At 38.1% G+C, this 20,743-nt stretch overlaps 1 protein-coding gene across 8 annotated transcripts in view; it reads left to right on the forward strand.

Moving 5' to 3' along the window:
* Window positions 1-20,743, forward strand: part of TENM1 (teneurin transmembrane protein 1) — an 895,307-nt gene that overhangs the window by 746,122 nt on the left and 128,442 nt on the right. For 7 of the 8 annotated variants that reach the window (XM_035325181.1, XM_035325182.1, XM_035325183.1 and 4 more), the window contains 4 exons: window positions 319-557; window positions 11,496-11,648; window positions 16,910-17,109; window positions 18,537-18,747. In XM_035325181.1, coding sequence (XP_035181072.1) covers window positions 319-557; window positions 11,496-11,648; window positions 16,910-17,109; window positions 18,537-18,747 — 803 coding nt within the window. The remainder of the gene's footprint in view (window positions 1-318; window positions 558-11,495; window positions 11,649-16,909; window positions 17,110-18,536; window positions 18,748-20,743) is intronic. The other variant, XM_035325184.1, reaches the window with a different exon arrangement.

The raw sequence follows: 20,743 nt of genomic DNA on the forward strand, positions 1-20,743 counted from the left end.
GAGGTGCACAGGGCTGTGGGTCCTGGAGGAGCCCTGGGCACGGGGCACTGCCAAAAGTCCCGTCCTCCATCCCGCTTGGACATTCTGGGCGGGACATTAGGATGCATTTGTGTTGTTTCACTGAAAAGCTACTAGAAACCTTGCAGTGGTTAAAAAGTTATACTTCTAGGACAGAGGAAGTTCAAATATTCCTTTTCCTGTCTTTTATATTTTCCATACGCTGCATGCAATATTTACCATGCACTGCTTAATAGTTCCTTTCTTTTCTTACAGCGCAAACTGTTTTTTACAATGTGGTTCTTTGTCTTCTTTTCGTAGGCATTTCCTATTTAAACATGGATCGGGGTCTTCAGCTATCTTCAGTGCAGCCAGTCAGAACTATCCTTTAACATCCAATACTGTTTACTCTCCACCTCCTAGGCCTCTTCCTAGAAGTACCTTTTCTAGACCTGCCTTCACTTTTAACAAACCTTACAGGTGTTGCAACTGGAAGTGCACTGCTTTGAGTGCTACTGCCATTACAGTTACGCTGGCGTTGTTGCTAGCCTATGTTATCGGTAAGCCTCTGTTTCTTTTCTATGATGAATTATTCGTTACGTTTTCTGCTCTGTTATCATGCTTGCTTTTACACTAACACACGTTGTGATTTAACAGTGGTGTTTGCCAATGGGTCCGTTGTAAATTCTGGCAAGCGAAATGCTATGTTGGCCAGAGGTTGAATACAATGTGGAGCTCTCATTAACTTTCTACTGTGTTAACCTCACTACTGTCTACTAGAGAAAGAAATATTATTCAGGATGACATGTTTATACTAGCAGAGGACTCCTACTGATTTTAATTGCTGTGATATTTTTCTTAAATTAAACATCTGATTTTCATATCAAGGCTTACAACATTATTGCTCTTATATAATTATGCTGAAAAAATATTGGTAACTCTAAGTTATCTTTTCTTTGGCTACCTTATTTCATTTCTTCAATCTGGTCACAGTTTACATCTTTCCTGTTTTCCCTTTAATATGTATTTCATTGGATAGACTTGCAACTAGCTCTAAAATTATGTTTTAGAAAGCCACATTTTCTACGATATATTTTGCTGTCCCTGTATTGAATTTATGTTTCAGAAAAATATTACATAGATTGAAGTGCACTAACTTAATTTCAAGCTCATTTTTGGTAAGTAAATTTGCAATTTTGTTGTCACGATAGGTTGCCAGGATTTATCACAATAGCTAGCAACTCCTTCCTTTTCTTTTTTTGGAAGATAGATATATTGAAGGTGGGCTTGGAGTCACTGTGATTAAAATTTTATGTGGAAGAGCAAATCTTTTTGACTTACTATATGGCATTTTGTCTGAACATTAATTATCACACGTTTTCTATCTGAATTGAAAATATTACGGAACATTAATTTTGTTGAATCTTACAGTGTGGCTGTGGCTTCTATAAATGTGAAAATCTAATGAATATTTGCTAATGTGATGCATTTTTTTTACACACACACACTGTTGATTTAGTTGCCAGTTTTCAGATGAGCAGGAGCCAGAATATCTCTCCAACATCTTTTAACTTGGGTGGGAATAACTCTGAGCTTGCGTGGAAGGTCATACTTCGTAAAACCGGTGTGGAGATACTGAGATATACCTCCAAACAGAAGAGCAACCATTGGTTTTGTGTATTCCCTGAATAAACATCTTTAATGTTCATATTTTTTCATAATTAAAATTATGAAAATTCCAGTCACTTATATTTCCCACTGTACTTTTTGTCCCATAGTGACAAAGTTCTTGTTATTCTCAGTGAGATGCTCATCAGGAGGGTTTTTTTTTCCTGACATCGTGATCTAATGCAGATGGGAAAGCAGATTTGACCATTTCTGGTGTATGATTATTTGATAGCACCTGAGGATCTAGTAAGCTACATTAATTGCAGATTTACATAACAGCTGGTGAGCATATGCCCTCGGTTAGGACTGGCTGTATAATTTTTGCAGCCTCATCTGTTTGCTACATATATATCCCACCCACACCATTTCAATTTTATCTGGATGAAGCATTGCCTGCTTAGATTTCAGCCTGCCACTGAAAAAAATTTAACTTTTTGGGATGTTCTGCTGTAAGTCATCAGCGTGAGAAAGCTGCAAGTGCTCCATATCACTAATTTAAAAAGCTCTATATGAACTTCTTGTAGACACGTCTGTATTTCACTTAACTTGGTAACATAAAGGTATAACACGTGTTTTCTTGATTTAGGCAGAACTAGGTAAAAATAACGTGCTTTTGAATTTTATAAATTATTGGTAGTTCTAGTGTTTGGGGTTTTTTAATAGCGTAATCCAGATCTCTGAACCAGAAATTCTAATTTAAAAGATTTTCTAAGATGCAGTTATTTGCCCTTATTTGCCCCAGAAATTATTCAGTTTACTAAGTGTTTCTGCAAATGCAGGTATTAGCTAGCTTCTCACAAATTAAATATCTGCTGTCCATTTCTGACTGGTGAAATACTTAACTTTGTTCATGGTCCATTCTTATGAGTCAGGTACCTTAATTCTTTCAATGTTGTTAGGTTTGAAGAACAGCATATAAACTATTTTCAAAGTTTGGTTGCTCTGTAGGGTTTCACATTTTGCGTATTTTTTCATGTCCAGAATTTAAATGTGGATGTTTAAAATGAGAGAATATACGAAATCAAACTGTATGTAACACCGAGGTTAAAATTCACTTCAGCAATTACTTTGCTGACCATGCTTCCACTGGGTCTGACCCCTCATTCCTCCCTCCAGGAGGGCTTCCTTAATGACAAAGGGAGTTAGGTCTGAGCAATACTACAGACTTGGCTCTAAGTTGTAAAACGGAACTCATATTAATCCCAGGGGCAGACTTACCTTGGATCAACTCCATCATTGTTACTGGAAGAATAAGGGAGAGTTTGTAAAGGCAGATTTGTTTTCAACGTTATATTTTATGTTATAGTCTGCATTACACAATAATGATCTGTGATTTTTGGCCAATTGAACATAGATCAAAATTTAAGATTTTTCTTCCCCTTATCTGGTAACTTAAATGCACTTTCTAAAATATCTCGCACTGCTGTTAGATGCAACAGATACTTACTACTGTCAAATCCAGATCTCAGCATCAAGTTCACAAAGTCCTGGAAATCCAGTCCTTATTCCAGATCAAAAATTTGCAAGTAGTCTTGTATTTGTGATGAACTGAGACCTGCACCAAAGTGCTCCAAGCTGTGATTTCTTTTCAGTGAAAAGGTGAAGTATCAAAATATTTTTGTTCTTTTAATTTTTAGCCTTTCCCTATTATCAGCAAGACTCAGTAGAGAAGCTTTTACTTGAGAACACATGCTTCTGTATTTTCTCTCCTTTGAAGTACTAGTCAGTTAAAAAAAAATCTGTTCCCATTTTTGCTCTATAATCAGCATGTTTATTATTTGCTACTTGCTGAAATAAATGTGACTACTACATGGACAGTAAGGAAATTATAGATCTTCATAAATGGTTGTATAACAGCTGATTTATTGAAAATCTGCAGTCATAATATTTACTATATCAAGTAAAATGCATTTTCACTTCAGTAAGAGTAATTTCTGTGAATAGGTTTCAGAGTCATAGTAGTTACGACAAGAAATGCTCATTTCATAGTGCATGTGCTTGGTCTCCTCACCATAAATGTCTTGAATTATCTTCTATTGAATAAAAGCATACATGCTTTTATATTTCTTCCATACTTTCATATATGTTGACAACTTTAATGCATTCATGCCAGCCTGGGGCCCATTGCTCAACTTTTCCCACAAAGAGGTCAATAAGGCGGGTGAGAGCTGTGTCACTCAGCAGGACAGGGATGCTGGGGCACGTCCTCGGTGTGTCCAGGCACTGTGGCAGCTTCACCAGCGGCTCCCAGGAGCCCATCCAGGGCTTTCTGAAGCCAGTAGAGCACTGGATTAAGGCAGACTGAAATTGCCACTAGAGTGAAAGACTGACTAGGGAAAACAAGTTATCTACTCGTGCAATGGAAATGTGGAATGGGCAGAGTCTGCCTGCTAGCACTCGCTGTGTCTGGAGGGCATACGAGCTTTGTGTGTTTTAAAGATTTCTACAAATCTGCAAATAAATGGTCATATTGGAAAAAAAATCTGACTACTATAGGGAAAATTATTTAAATACATAAGTATTTCGTATTCATATTACATAAGCTGCCTTAAAGGTTTTCTGTTTTTGATTGTAAAACAGAAGTAGATACTTTCTGGCTGTTTGTTGATGTGTATTTCTCTGGCATGAGACGTTTCAAAGGACTGAGATGGATACGTGTCCCTAGTCTAGTCTCAGATATATTTATGGAGATGACACCTTGCAAAAGGGCAGTGTGGAAACGAAAAGTGAAATTTCTTTAACAGTACTGGGAAGTACTTTTGAAATAGCGTTCAAATCTGGTAAGTAAAATGAGGACTAGCAAATTGTAGGCTATAGTCAAGTCTATAATGTAGATTCCTAATTATCCCACAAAATATGAGACCATATTTGTTTGATTCAATGCAGTCAATACTTCTGTCTCACTGTTCATCTATTGGTCTGTGTTAGTATAAACAGTATAAAATAGGTTACCATTGTGGAGTGGTGCACTAAATATTCTTTTTTTTTTTTTTTTTAATTTCATTGTAATAAAAGCCTAGGAAGGTATCAATAATTAAAGAAGAAATTCAACCAAAATTTAAGAGTGTACAAGGCAAATACAAGAGATAAAATAAGAAATATAATATTTTTCTGCAGTTTTCATACCATGCCATTTTCTTTAAAAAACAACACAATGTTTGATGATGTGACTGTTCATCTAGTCAGTCATTTTTAGCTCATTAGTAAGTAGGATTTTTCTCCATGATAGCTTACCTTTTTATCAGCAGCTGATTTGGACTTGCAAATCACTGGTCCTGTTGATTAAAGGTGCTGAACTCCTATGGTTCTTATTGATTTTAGTGGGAGATGCAAATGTTCTGTGCCTCTGAAAATCGGATGCCACGTTCTTAGGTGTAACCATGCCTGACTACAAAATGGCTATTTTATACACAAAGGAATTCTCAAGTATGAAAATGAAGTTGTCCCTATCCTTTGTGATATTCTCTATTTCTCAGGATGGATTGGAGATGGGTGTTGGGTCTTAAATTATATTCATACAGAGGGTGAAGAAATTAAAACCTCACTGCTGTTTGCCATTGTGACCTACCATTTCTTGCACTGTCCAAGGCAGAAGAGTAATGGCTTCAGCACTGGGAAAGGCTAGGCCAAATTAAGGGGATGTATGTATCTCACAGAATAGATTTATAATATCGATTACATAGCTTTATACAATATAAAACAGTGGGAAAAATATAAATCCTTAACTCTGAGAACTAGAAATTATGTGGGAAAGGCTGAAGGGGTTAATCTGCTGATTTCACACTGAAGAATATCATGGTATGGTACACATCGCTAAATAGTTCAGGACTACGTAAAAGCCATGACACAGATGTGCAACTCTTTGTAATGCTGCTGAGCTCATCACTGAGATTGCTCTCGGTGAGACAGGTCCATGATGGTTTCACATCTGGAAACCATGTTCTCTGGGAGCCTGGGTCCCTCTGATGAGCTTGATATTGTCACAGGTCTTTAAGTACGCTGAGGAGGAAGTCTGACAGCATTGTACTATTGTCTGAGGTTAGGTTTTGTTTGTTCCTAAGGCTAACGGATGGCTTAGTAATGAAAATTGAAACCAGCCTGGTCATTATATGTCTGAGTAGGAGGACTGCAGGAGGGGGCTGGTTATTTTTGCTCTCAGGTATAAAAATATGTTGTGTATAAAGAGAAAACTGCTTGAGATAGAGGAGAATGCTTGAGCTGATAGCAATATAACAAATATGTGGAAAAATCTGTAACTTGTGAAAGGATATTTAGATGGTCCAGAATAATGTAATGCCTCAATACAAATAAAAAAATAAAAATAAAACAAGGATTCTTATGCTGAATTAAATGTTAACAGTCTCAAATTTTCAGATTTGCTTAGAGCAGAATGATGCTAGCATTTTATTTACAAAATGAACTTGCAAAAGAACTCCCTTTTTGTAGGTCAAGATCAGAACCTCGATTCTGACTCCTAGTTGTATTCAGGTATTTTTATACCGATTCTCCTTTACAGTGCCCAGCTGCAAATGAAGAACTTTGTACACCATGGGCTTCATGCCACAGCAAAATCCAGTTTTATAAGCTGAACCTGCTAGCAGCTAGAGAAAATAAATATTTCTCTGGCACTTCATCAGAGCAGGTGCAGAAAGAGTAGTCAGCTGCTGAGATAGTTTGTACTACAGCTCTTCTGCAGGGTAGGCTTCAGAGGGATGATCTACTGAGATTTTCCAAAATAACTGGAAACAGCACAGAAAGCTAAACAGAAGTCTTTAGTAGAGGTCAGCAATTTGGAGAGACTTCACATTTGTAGGATTTTTGTCCTCTGAAGTTCGTCTTGGGGGTTGATAAGTACTTACTGTACAGGACTTTTCTAACATCTCCTCACTACTGAGAGTCTGTTTTGCACTGGAGCCAAGCCTCTTATTCATACTCTGCCAAACGTGTAGTACAGGAGTTGACAAGCTGTGCTTACACAGAAGGTAGATAAGAATAAATTAAATTAGATCATTGGCTTCGTAGCAGATGGCGGGTTAATCCAGTTTACAAAGTCAGTTCTGAAGAAAAAGAAATGCTTATAAATTTGTGAATATTTACTTGAGTGTGTGGTGGAGTTGCAGGGACTGAGTTACTTTATCTGGAAGCGTCAGTTTGTTTTATTTAGATGATGAACAAAATAAGCAACCTGCTCATTTACTTCAGAGGTAAAGCCCCAAGCTTTGGTTCCAAACAGAGCCCAACCGGTTCCAATTACAGCAGCAACGTGAACTAACCAGAAACTGCCCCTGGACAGAGAAAATCCCTTAGACAGCATAAAGCCGTATTAGCCTTTCTCGTCTTTGTTCTATGAAGGAAAATTATAGGTAGGGTGGAAGATACAGGTCTTTAATTTATCTTCTTCTACAAGAGATCTGTTTTATACCTAATAATTACTTTTTACCTAAGAAGCATAATAAATTAGCCAAGAAAAGCCCTGCACTGCAGGTAGAGTATTCTGATATGAGATCGGCCATTTCAAGCTGCCCTGAGCAGCTCCCCCTTGCAGCTGGCTGACTGAGGGAGAAGCTTAGTTTCCTTCTGTTCATGTGGTATCCTCCATTCTCTTTAGCTCCACTGAATACAGACTCCTTCAAATTTAGCATCTAGACTGACATCCATAATGCATACTGTAAACAAAAAAGTATATGTCCACTCTTATGTTACAATTTCATCTGAAACCTTGAACTAAACAGGACTATCCAATAAAACACAGGTATGGTGGCATCCATTGTATAAGCTCTATCTCCAAACATTATGTAAAGAGAGTCAGATTTTGCCTTCAGATATATTTGCCTGCTGCCAAATCACCTCAGTGAGAGCAGTGTACAACTCTGCTTGTGGCAGAATGCAACTCATAAATACCAAAGCGATCAAGTCATGGCAGAGGGGTGAATATGCTGGAGGTTCAAGCAACCAGGAAAGAATATCTTTTCAGATGAGATTTGCAGTGAGATGGAAGAATCAAGGAAACAGAAGTCAAGTGGGATGTTCAAGAATGCCAGGTAAAGAAGTGTGGTCGCTACCAGCAGTGACAGTGTTGGCACTCAGTTTCCAGATGAGAGGCTTGTGTTAGGTCTGGATGAGGGGACATTATAGTTTGATTCTCCTGGTGACTCACTGAAGCCTTTCCTAGCTTTAAGTAGGAATTTTGCAGTTCTGAAGCATACTGATGCTGCTAACAAGCTGGTTAAATCTCTGCTTACCTGGTAGTCTTTGGTTTTGCTTGAAACTGTAGCAGTTCACCAGTGGTCTTAGGCACTGCACCAGTAGTTGAGGTATTTTAGGTGATGCGCAATACAGAGTATCTGATGGTAGATTTTTTCTGGAATGCCAGATGGCCACAGTCAAAGCAATTGTTGCTTTTTCTCTAGTATCAGTATCTTCATACCTTGAGGGGTGTTTTTGGTTTTTATGGGAGATTGAGCTGCATCCAGTAACGCATCTTTAGTTGTAAAGATGGATTTTGATGCTCTTAGTCAGCAACCAACCCTCAAAAATACTGTGGTTATGTTCTGTTTATATAAACATCAGTCCAGAAGACTAAACTTTGAAGAAAGGACTGATACGCTGATCAGAAACCAAATCTCTGACAGAGGTTTGGTGTCATCTTCTAATTAGTCTATGGAGTAGGGTCTTGTATCTGTGTGCTACACATGGGAACTAGAGCTGAGCATCTTACAGATGGATTTATGCTGTGGTAAATAATGCGGTGGCCCACTGTTCCATTCCACAGCTCTATCGGTGCCCCTTTGTGTGAAGGGAAAACAGCAAAAGCCAAAAATGTACTAAAAAATCAGAAAGACTGACTCAAAAGAAATCTTTTGCAGTTTTAATGGAATTCAGTACAAGCATACTTACTTCTTAGGAGATTTGGGAAAGAGAGACTTGAACATTTTATTTAATCTTATTTGGTGAAATATCTATATATTTAAAATATGATGCATGTATGTTGTAGGAAACAGAGGCTTTGTATAAATAACAATTACCTTATGTAAAAGAAAAGTATCACAGAAAAAGAAGAGGCAAACTAAGCCTCTGTGTCTGCTAAATAAAAATGTATCACTCCCTGTAGTTAACTTCTGAAAAAGGTAACTCTAAAAATTAATGCCTTTATTGTGGTACCTGTTCTTTTTACTGCTAGAGTGGTATTTGGATCCAAAGGTAATTTGTCAAGAGCTACAGTTTGCATACATACCAACTTGATAGCTAATGTAATGAAAGTCAGATTTATTTTAACTTTGCAAGATGACCAGGTTTCTGCAGTGGTAGTAGTCATTTAGTTTAATTCAGGTAGATCTTACTTTCACAGCCATGTGCTGTGTTGTTCAAATACTCGGTCTTGAACATAATTTAATGTGAAGCTGGACTACGAATATCACATGTAACCTCCCGCAGACTGGAAGTCAAGAGTCCAAGATGGCAGAGACCACCATCTCCGCAATGTAGTAGGTGTTTCTCAGGGAGAAAACAGACTGTCAAACATGCATACAAACAGCTTTGCTAGCTTGCCAAGCTTTGGCACGAGCTATAAAAACAACAGCACTTCCCCTGCCTGAAGGGAAGGCAAAGCAAGGAAACTCTTCGAATTGGTGCGAATGGATGACAAAATGCATAGAGTATGTAATCTGGAAAAGACATACAGTAAGGAAAAATGTGGATAACATATTCAGTCCTTGCTTCAGTGATGTACCCTCTGCAGCACATGCAAATACTGTCTTAGGAAATGAGTAATAGTGATAATGGAAATAACATAAGAAAGCCCCTAGACCATGCTCATGATTGTATAATCACTAAAAGCTTATTTATGTTATGTTTTGCACCTGGTGTTGATCAGTTTCAAGTGCTCATATAATTATTTGCATTAGTATAAAGAAATGTACATTCATTAGTTATCAGTCCCATTGCACTTTGTTCCTTTCTGTTGTTATTAACTCTTTAAATCATAATAATGCCCAGAAGCTCAAGCCAGGAGCAAGAGCTGCCTGCTCTGGAGATGTCAAGGCATACAGATTTTTGTTGTACCTTTCATAAGGAGAAGTAATCTGTCTTGTATTAATAAGCTTGACTATCAGAGCTTAGGTCTGTGTAGTTTGGCTGCAAGCCCCTTTTCAAAGTATAAGCACAGTCCCTTCATGGTTTCAAGTCCATGGAATATGAAGCAATCCAGCAAGTGTCCAACTTGAGAAGTCTCCACTAACACTGGAGTAAGCGTCTAGCATCTTTTCTGGGGAGTGGGAATTTACAGCCCCGTGGTGCGTCTTCCAGACCTGGTGCTGTCTGTGCCACATTTATATAAAAATATAAATGTGGCACAAATTCTGATAGTGTCACCTCACTAATGCAATAGAAATGCTGTAATTTGCTCAGTTGGGATCATGTATCTATGCTGGGTGATCCAGGAGTGCACAGGTCTGAAAATAATGATTGTAGATTGACAGCTTTGCTTTCCTGTAGTAGTTTGGCAAGGCCTTGCAGGAACCCATTGAAGGCATGCATGCTTTTTTGCATTATATTTATCTTTTAAGGGTGCAAGTGAGACTTGGGAGCAAACATAGAAAATAGATAATGAACTGTAGGTTTCCTATTTATATCAAGTTTTTTTTTGTTTGTTTGTTTGTTTGTTTGTTTTTAATAGTACAAAGGAAAAGAATGTACTTCCTCAATGTAAGACCTCATTCTAGATCACACTTACTTCTTTTGAGAGTCTCTGAGGTTCATACCCAATTCAGGAAGAGCAGATTAATTGCCTTTGAGGCTCCCACTGTGGGCAGATCCTACTCAGTGCAAAATGCTGTGTGTGGCTAAAGAGTCTGTTACTCAATTTTTGCTCTTTTTGTGATGATTTCAGCTCCTCTGTGGGGAGTATACTCAATCCATATTTTAGTGGGTCATCAGTCCCCCCTGCTGAGTTACTTCAGTGCTAAGGCATTGTCTTCCTTGGAAGAATAAGCCTTCCTCTAGAATGTCTAATTGTCTAGAATGACTGCAGTACTATCACAGTATGCTTAAAATAAGATCCTCTGTTGCTGTCTTTCTCCTACAAGGTTTCGATGCCTCAAATTAGAAAGAACAGAAAGGCAAGCAGAAAAAGTGGATGGCTGTATAGCCAAAATGGAGTCGGCAGCCCCCATGTACAGAGATAAATTTGTAAAAGAATTAATTTAATAGATTTCCCAATGCATACATAAATAAAAATTATATCTCCAATAACGTGTTACAAACAAATTGCATATATTTTAGATCTGAAGCCAGGTGTTTTGTTTTTGTTTTGTTTTTAATCTGCAACGAAATTCTAGGGCAAATCTATGAAGTCAGTGTTTTTACTAATGTTCAAAGTGATCTAAGTGATAACGTTTGGGAGTGCAGTGGGCACAATTTCACTTAGAACTGGGTTAGAAAGGTGGAAGTTTTACATGGTGGCTGTGCTTTAATCCAACAAACTCTGAGCTCCATGACAGCTGAAAGGGAGGTTGATGTAGCATTAGAATCTGTCACACAATATTTAAGGCAGTCAACTGTTATCCTTTTAATTGCAAGTATTTCCATTAATTGCTGTAGAAATTCATCACTGTGACCTGGCTGAGCTCCAAAAGAAAGTGTGGAAACTAATTAAACATTGAGTTTTAAGGTAAAATAGTAAATTGCTCATTAGAATGCTTGAAATTCAGATTTATTGCTAACAGAACTAAATAATACTTGACTTTGCAGAAACTGGGTCATAGCATTTTTTCTTAGTGTAACTGAAGGTGCTGTAGCTTAGACATCAATTAATTAGTCTTCGTTTTTTGCAGCAGTACACTTGTTTGGTTTAACCTGGCAACTACAGCCTGTTGAAGGGCAGCTGTATGAAAATGGAGTTAGCAAAGGAAATAGAGGAACAGAATCCTTGGATACTACTTACTCACCGATCGGAGGAAAAGTTTCTGATAAAACAGAAAAAAAAGGTATGTGTGAAGAAGCAGACAAAGTAGGAATATTTAAACATTTCTACAGTTCAGATTCTGTATTTGCTAAAGTTTGGCAGTGCTTTGAATTCAAGATCTGTTTTCTCTAGAAAAAAAATGAAAATAGGTATTAAAATCCCATATCCAGATTGTGTCGTTTAGCCTCACTTGTGTCGTTCAGTCTTACTGAAATGAGCAACCGGCCCAAGCCATTAAGGAGGTAATGCTCAATAGCAAAATAACTGCCTTTCCTTTGTGAGAGAAGAGAGATCAGAGAGCTTGCCTCTTGTCTTAAGACAGGAGAGATGAGAGCATATTTGCCATGTCCCCTGGTTGTGCTAAGGGTTCGTTGCTGTGCCTGTGTCTTGCAGACCAGAGTCACTCTTAGCAAAGTGAAAATCTTCGTGCTGACAGGTCAGAATATGCAGAGGGGCAGAAATCTTAATGCTTTTAAAGGCATGCAGTTCTTGAAGGCGTAAGCTAAAATACAGCATCTTGTCACATCCTGCCATAACCAGTCTTACTGAATCAGCTTGCAGGAACCACCTGGGGTTTCAGAAAATGTCTGAGCCAGTCTGGCAGTGGGGGACAGCCCACCGCACCTCTCCCTGTGGCCCCGTGCCTGTTTCAAGAATTGTCTCAGGAGTGAGCAAAGCACTCCAGCTTACTGGTGGCAGGAAATGGCTTTGGTGAAATGGTAAATAGTTTTCTGCTGTCTTAGTTGATGAACCAGGTGTTCTGAAGGGGCAGAGACATGCCAGAGCTGGCAAAGGAAAGGAGTGAACTGTGCAGCCAGCAGCGTGAAATAGAGCGGGGCTGCTGAGAGGACTCAAAGTTCCTTTCTCTCAAGTCCCATTGTTCAGTACTGTTAGCTCACCTACCCCAATACTAGCTAGAAGACCTAACACCTATTTGCTGTTGACCACCACATGACCCTGAAAAGCAGATAGCCATCCCATTTCTTTTTATGATACTCAGAAAAAGTGGATAAATCAAATAGATTAGATCAGAGAAAAGTGAATGGGAATAGAATGTGAACTCTCCTCTTTCAGCTGTTAGGAGGAAGGTAAAACTTTACTGAGTTCTGCAGTAATGGGAGATTTCCAGAGTTTTCAACTTTTGTAGCAGAGCAGTGATGATTCTGTATCTGCCAGGTAAAATCTATGACTCTAAATATGAGACAAGGTGGGATATGGTTGTACCAGTCCCTCCAGAAGGAAAATTGCATCTCAGTCTTACAAATCAATGTGGCACAGCTGGATAGAGATCATATTAGGTAAATGAGCAACAGAAACATATGTGAGAAGGCAATGATATTGTTATCCATTATTTCTTCTCTTAGAATGGATTGATAGTGAATTTACAGTAAATGTTTTACACACTTTTCTATTTCTGTCCTGGTGCACCATGGAAAATGTCTAAGCTATCTCAAGTAGTTCTTCTAAACTGCATTAAATCATTCTGTCAATATATTACAGATTTAATAAAAGCTCATCCAAAGCATTTGGCTTCCAAAGGAGAAGGTACAGGAAAAACATCAAAACATGATCCTAAAAATTAGATTTTTGAGAACAGAGAAGAGCATATGTGAGTCAATAGAGAATTCAGTGTAGCAGGCAAAAACTTCCACCACCACCACCACCAACAGAAAAAAGCAGTTCCCTCACCCCAAGTAATCCTAATGTCACGCATAGCCACAGGATTCCCCCAAAGCACTAAAGCAAGGAGAGCTGTGACACCAGAGCTCCTTCACTGAGGGCTTATCCAGCAGTTTCAGAGATCAGTCTTGGATATAGCTAGTCTGTTGTCTGACTTGTCATCTTCCACCTTCTGGGGTATGCTAATCCAGGGTATGCTAATAAGAATTATACACTTGAGAAAACACAAGAAAAGCAATGTGGACTTAGGCATTGGTATGTGCATCGTCTGGATCTTACTAAATTTTGATGTCTCTCTCCCTCCCTCCCTTATTTCCTTGCTTCCTTCCCATCCCTTTTAATATATATAAGTCATTTTTCCCCCTGTGTTTGTACCAAACTTGTAACATGTACCATGTTAATGTGCTGGGAAGGAGGACTTGGAAATGGCACTTCAGCAGCATGCCATGGAAGGTTAATACTTTGCCTGTAAACTTGAAGCCTCTAATGTGATTTCACAGGGATAAATACGTACTGTCAGATATTGTGACCTCCCATTTTGCCAACTCTATGCAGCAGCACGAGATGCTTTGCCAGACTTTGAAAGCATGTATTTTAACTAATCTTTTATTGGAAATCAAGATTATAAACCAGCAAGTCAGATTTCTTTAAGAAGTCATTTTATGACACAGTGACCCATGGCTATGAGTTAACATTTTAATATGTAGCAATGTGATTAAAAACTCAGACATCCTATTGATGCTGGTATTTACCAGGGGAGTACAAGGAGATTGATTGTTTCAGGATCAGTAATAATCAGCATATGGGTACTTCCTTGTGAAGATAATTGGCACCATGCTGTTCAGAGTTTTACTTTCTTGAAGCCAAAAGAAACATGTGATTAGGAATCTATCTTCTGTTTTAGAACCGCAGAGAAAGTGTGCTTAGAAAGAATGGGGAGAAATTAATACCAGTCAGTAAGACTGGGAGCTGTACTAGGAATTGAATGTAGGTAATTAAATGAGACTTTGTCAAAGGATAAATGTTGTTATAAGAAAGATGTTTTTAGAGCAAGTGCAGAAATTGTATTGCAGCACTGTAATTTTAAAAGCTTATCTAAGACTTTTCCAAGAAAGAGTAAGAAAGTATATGATATAGTCTGTGAATAGCATATCCTCAGATGACCTACCTGTATGGCCAAATACCTGCTTCATTCAATTAAGCAAAGAAACAGAGCTAAATTATTTTTTTCTATAAAGGAGTCACAATGGCTCACTGAATATGAAAGCATGCACTTCAGACACAGGGCTTGCAGACAGCTTTTCATGCTGTATGGTTACCTGAAAAAAATAGTATTTGAAAGGTATGGGTGCTGCGAGTACTACTTTCAGTAGGTGGTAGATAATACGTGTTTTTTCATGTCAGCATTGTGAACAGCAGCATGCACTTCTTTCAGATATAATGAGATAATAGGAAATCTAAGTATATGTATGTTTGTTTTTTTTTTAAGATTACATAATACTATTACTAAAACAACATTTTCATCCCACTGTGGAATAACTTCTCAGAGATATGTTGTTTTGAGCCTAGCAACAGTAACGTGCTATTCAGCATAATCCGGTAACACCAATTAGTGAAAATACTTCCTCAAAGGACGCGTATGCCACGACTAAAGTCCTGATGCTTTTTCTTTTCAAATAAGAACCAGGCCTTCTCATTTCAACAAACTCAAAAGCAGTTAGTGCATTTTAAAGGACCTTGAACGCAGACCAATATTGCCATTAACTTCCAAGATGATACCATATCCTTCCTTGACTTTTTACTTAGTGCTCTACCATCTTGTAATTGAGTCACATTAATTACCATGTGTCAATATCACCAAAAAGTTCTTTAGTGTTTTGCTTAACCCGGGGTAATTGCTTGCAAAGAATCATTAAGATTTAATATCTCTGGAGTACTGGAAATAAGGGAAAAGGTTTTTAAATTTATATCAGCCAACAGGATCTGATGCATGGCATGGAGTGAGAGGGATCCACTTTCTTTGCCCAACTACATTAGAAGTTTAAATTTCTACTCAATACTCCACATGGAAGACTTGATTCACAAAGAAAATCGGACAAAAGTAGTCTCACCTTGAACATTGCTAAAGCAGGGATCTGGAAATATTTTAACTTATGTGCTAAGGTTCAAGGTGGGTTTTTAGAGTTTAAGAAAACAAGTTCTGTGCTCTAAAAATGTATGATTTTATGTGGTAAGGTGTTAAAAGTCAGCTCCTGGTTCTTGCTGTAGCTTTGTTTCTGGTGACACAAAGCAGCTGTAAAGCTGGAAGATCCAGTACCCTGAGAATTGCTCCTGCCTTGTAAACGAAATCTCTATTCATTAAGAATGTTAAGTACTCCTTACACTAGTTAAAGCCAATGAAGGATCCCACTGAGGATCTCTGTTATTAATATGTTTAGGAAAAATCTGGCCCTAGCTTTGCTACTGCTGCTTTCATTTCCAAAGGCAATTTATAACATTTCTTGGGCATTATGTTGCATTTGATATTTTTATGTATTATTGTGAAATGTGAGGCTCCAGTCACTTTGATTGCTCCTCTTTATCCTTCACCACAATATTGGAATGAAATGACACATAAATGGCTGTGGCGGCTGAATTCAATCTTCTCTTGGTTCCTCCTCCTCCATGCTCTCCTTCTTTTTTCTAGTTGAGAGAAAGTTTGCAAATGGGCTTGAAGGTTTTGCAGAACTTAGGGTGGAATTAACTCAGACGTTAGCAGGACTGGGTCTGTGGCTTGCAGCATGTCAGGATGCTGATCACTGGCAGGCATTAAAATAGATAAAGATGGTGATACATGCCAGCAAAGCAAGCCAGCTCCGATTTAGTTTGGCAATGGCTTCTTTACACATTCCATTTCCCTTTCTATTTCAGCTTTCTCATAGCCATGGTTGAAGTTATGTGCTGTAGATGTCTGCAGATGTAGTTAGGCACTACAAAACGATGCCAGTTTTCTCTTTAGATTGCGTCTCCTTATCCTTACGCCCCTGTTAGGCTTTTATGCAGACAGTCCAAGCAAAAACAGATGTTCTTTATTTCTCTGGGACTAGATTTTCATTGCCACAATATGATTGTTGGGAACGGTTATTAATAGAAATCCAGGCATGGACATGGGCTCTGACCTACGAGGTTTGATGGATTTTCTGTCTTCGCCAGTGTCCATTTGTGTACCTTATGCAATGCCCACTCGGCGGTGGCTGGGGACCCATGCCAGAGGAAACTGTCCCGCTGTGCATTCTCCACACTTGCAGTCGAATGGGGTTTGTTTTATCAGCTGATAGGTGTAGATGTAAAGTCTGTGGTTTCCACAGCAGCACCAATACCTTTTTGCAGTCAGTAAAGCATGCCAAGATTTCCAGGGAAAAAATAAAAAAAAAACAACTCTGTGACGCCTATTTTGGTATATATTGCAAGCAGATTATTTATATTTTTCAGTTAGTTGAATAAAAAAATACAATGATTTCAGTGAAATGTCCTCAGTTTAGAGGTTATTTATTATACACGACCCGGTATCTTCGCCAGCTGTGAATATGCAACTGATTGTTTCCTTTGCTTCTGGAAAATTAGTGTTTCAGAAGGGACGGGCCATAGACACAGGAGAAGTTGAGATTGGAGCACATGTTATGCAAACGATCCCGCCTGGTTTATTCTGGCGCTTTCAGATCACCATACATCACCCCATGTACCTGAAATTCAACATTTCACTGGCGAAGGATTCTCTGCTGGGAATTTATGGCAGAAGAAACATTCCACCTACTCACACTCAGGTAATTAGTAATAATGCTAATTGCATCATGCTTTACAGTTTCAAACAGCAGTGGATGTTAATGTTCACAACACACTTTTAAAGCAGGGAGGAAGGAAGGAACTGGCTGTAACCACAGAAAACTGTCTGTTTATCCTGTTCTTATATGGAGGTCTAGCTACACCCCCAAAACATGCCCTCCCCAGTGGAGGGCCAGTGTCGTACCAGCAAGATCAGCCATTCTGCCCACTGCCACGTGGCTGTGGGAGGCAGGACAGCCACACGCTGTCTTTTGGGGGGCAGTGAGGTAAAAATACTTGATCATTTGTAAATGTTTTAGTCTTTCTAGGACTTCATCGAAACAAACATTGCAGTATAAAGAGATAATAGAAAAAAAAAACTGTTAGTTTCTGATACAAAGATTATTTCAGAGCATTTACTGCTGGGGATATTTCAGGAGAAAACCTAGCTAGGCATTAAGATTATGCAGTCTTGCTGGTCACATTCAATATTTTATTTTATTTTTTTTCTGTGTTTGGCATATGAAGCTATCATTTCAATGGATTGAAATGCTGTCTTACAGCAAGATTACAACGTATGTGATAAACCTGTATACAGAATCATGGAAAGATTGTTTAGAAGGGACCTGTGGAGGTCATCTAGTCTAATCTCAACAATGATTTACTGGAGGTTTGATCTCAGAAATTAGCGATTCTAGCTGTCATTGGCTTTGATTGGGTCTTCAGTCAAGCTGAACTTGAACTTTACTGAAAATCAGTCTGCAGAATGCCTGGGAAAAAAAAAAAAAAAAGAGAGAGAAATGTATACATTTCTTAAACAGGAATTTTAGAAAGGTTTATGTCTTCTCTGATGCTTTCAAGTTAACTGTTCTTGAAGTTGTTGGCATCGACTTGATTAAGTATTACTTGTTTTCATGTCACAAAGTAGTCTCTTAATTGCATTAATAAAATTAAATATAAATAAAAGTGTAAGTAGGTTTTGATATGTGATAGTAATACTAAGGAACAAACACTGAAAATTCTGATATGAAACAATAGCTTATTTAATCTGTTTTTGGCATTTGAGATGAATCACTGCATAAAGCAAGGCACTACAGCTTGGGAATTTTGGAATTATTCCCATTAAAGAGATATAATGTTGAAGTACGCCTGCTGCATTTAGTGAAGCAAGCCTGAATTTACCCTACCATAGCAAAAACCAAGTTTTGATGCCAGATTTCTGACCTACCATAACGCTTTCTATATGGAATAAAGAACTGAAGCTGCATGGACCAGGTTATATGCAACTGCTGTCCACGTTGATGCGTTCTTAGTCAGACAGGCAATTCCTCTCAAGATTTCAGCTGCTTTTTGCTGTTTGAATGAAACGTGCAGAGTAGATTCCATAAAAATATACTAGGTGGTTAATTGTTGCTCATTATTATTTCAGTTTGATTTTGTAAAATTGATGGATGGAAAGCAGTTAATGAAACAGGAACCAAAAAATTCAGAGGAGCCACAGCAAGCTCCCAGGAATCTGATCTTAACTTCACTGCAAGAGACAGGCTTCATCGAGTACATGGATCAAGGAGCTTGGCATATGGCATTTTACAATGATGGAAAGAAAATGGAGCAAGTGTTCGTACTAACCACAGCGATTGGTAAGAACAATTACAGTAAAACTTATTCTGATTACTGCATTGGAAAGCTGCATTTGGAAAGATACTATCAATGTTGATTACAGTGTCTCTTAAATATGTTTTATTTCAGTTTAGTTTAATTAACCTCAGTGGAGTAACTTCATGTTTATGCCAATATTAGCCAAATAGCAACATTCATATATTAAAGATGGGTGTTAGCAAATAAATTAAGTGTGAAGTTGTCATGTGTTTTAAAATCTTTATGTGATAGTTTAAATGCCTGAGTAATTTCTGGTGTTATTTCGCTCTAAGCAAAAGAGAATATGTCTGCCCTCTCTATTTACACAGGAGCCATAAAACCTAAAAAATTATCCATGCTTTTGGTTCATATTTCAGTATTTTAATCAGTTAGAAAATCTAAATGGCTGCTTTTGTGGGTGTGGTTGTTTGATGGGTATTTGCTGTTGTTTTATACACTTGTTCAACTGCACCATTCTGTTTGGAACTCAGAAGGCAAATAGAGGGGATGCTGCCCTGGTGGGATATCAATTCCCTGTTGCCTCGTTAATAAAGAAAGGTGGAAAAATGTGTGCAATTCTAGGTGTTGTTGCAGAGAAGTGCCCACACATAGGGTTTGTTTGGAATTTCATTTCAGGTGAAGTGTTGTGTTTATGACAGTTTTGGTTTGCTGCAAGACTTTAACCACTTTGCCCTTTAGTTAACCTGTTCTGCCATATGTTTAGCAAGATGTCTTTACTAGTAATGGACATGCCATCTGCTCTTGAGAACAATTGAATGCTATTTTTACTTGATGGTAAAAACACCTTGCAGAGCAGGACAGTGATTCAAATACCAACATTGCTGCGGGATTTGCAGGAAAAATATTTTTAAATGAGGTAGAATTGCAATTAGAATATTTTGTTTAAAAGTTCGTATTTGCTTTGTGTAGAAAAGTAAATCTTTTACAAATGGGAGAAATTATTCAATCTCATGTGAGAAAATAATATTCAAGCAATTTATGGAGCATCTTCACAGATGCTCTGTGAGGAGCATAAAACCTGGCCAAACTCCAGTCCAGATCAGAATCCAAAGATCTGCCCCTTTGTTTATTTCTACTGTAACAGCAGATTTTTTTGTACTGTAACAATAGTTATAGTATAAACAGTATTTCATCATTCAGTAGCACACCATCTTTTTTAAAAAAATATAAATATATATAAATGCAATTGAATGTTTCAGTTAGGTTCCTGTTAAATTTGGTGAAGAAGAGGTGTTTATCCCTTCTCTGGACAATAAGCAGAACAAACTGGGTCTTACGGAGGGAAAAAGTGAAGGCCACAGGGCAGGCAGGAATCCTTACGTTTAATCTGAGAAATGTCCATGAGAAGACATATTGAGCAAAAAGAGGTTTCATACTGCTGGTGGATTTGAAAATACTGCTAGCTATTGTGTTTTCATGGCCTGTATATTTTTTTATATATTTTTTTTTTGCACAATGGTTCTTGTTTTTATCTTGGGGGGGACTACAAAAATTTAAAAACAAATACAAAAACTATTTTCTGATCCTTGAGCAATGCTCCTTACTCCAGACTTTGGGGAGTGCCTAGGGCTGGAGGCCCTTATTTCCCTGCTGACAAAGGAATCAACCAGGAACACAGACTGAAGTAGTCAGCATATAGCACAAGCTTGCATTCCTCTCTGCTGTATGTCAGTGTGGGCTTTGTGATGAGCACCTCATGAGCACCTCTTAGGTAGTCTGTTCAGTTGCTGGATGTCAGTAGCATAGTAGTTTGATTTTGCTGACCTGTTAACTAAACCTCTGATCATACTTTCCCTGATGGGGGGTTATTTGCCTGCAAAATCTAACATGTCTAGAGTATGGTCATAGCCTGAATAAAGGCTGGCCCAAACTAGACATTGCATCCGGGGGAATTGTTCAAACCATTAATTCTCCATTTCAAGTCAGTGTAGGTATCATTTATCAAGTGGTTCTAGAAAACTGAGAAGACAGGCAAGT

The sequence above is a fragment of the Oxyura jamaicensis genome, chromosome 4 (genome assembly GCF_011077185.1).
Source record: "Oxyura jamaicensis isolate SHBP4307 breed ruddy duck chromosome 4, BPBGC_Ojam_1.0, whole genome shotgun sequence".
Lineage (NCBI taxonomy): Eukaryota > Metazoa > Chordata > Aves > Anseriformes > Anatidae > Oxyura > Oxyura jamaicensis.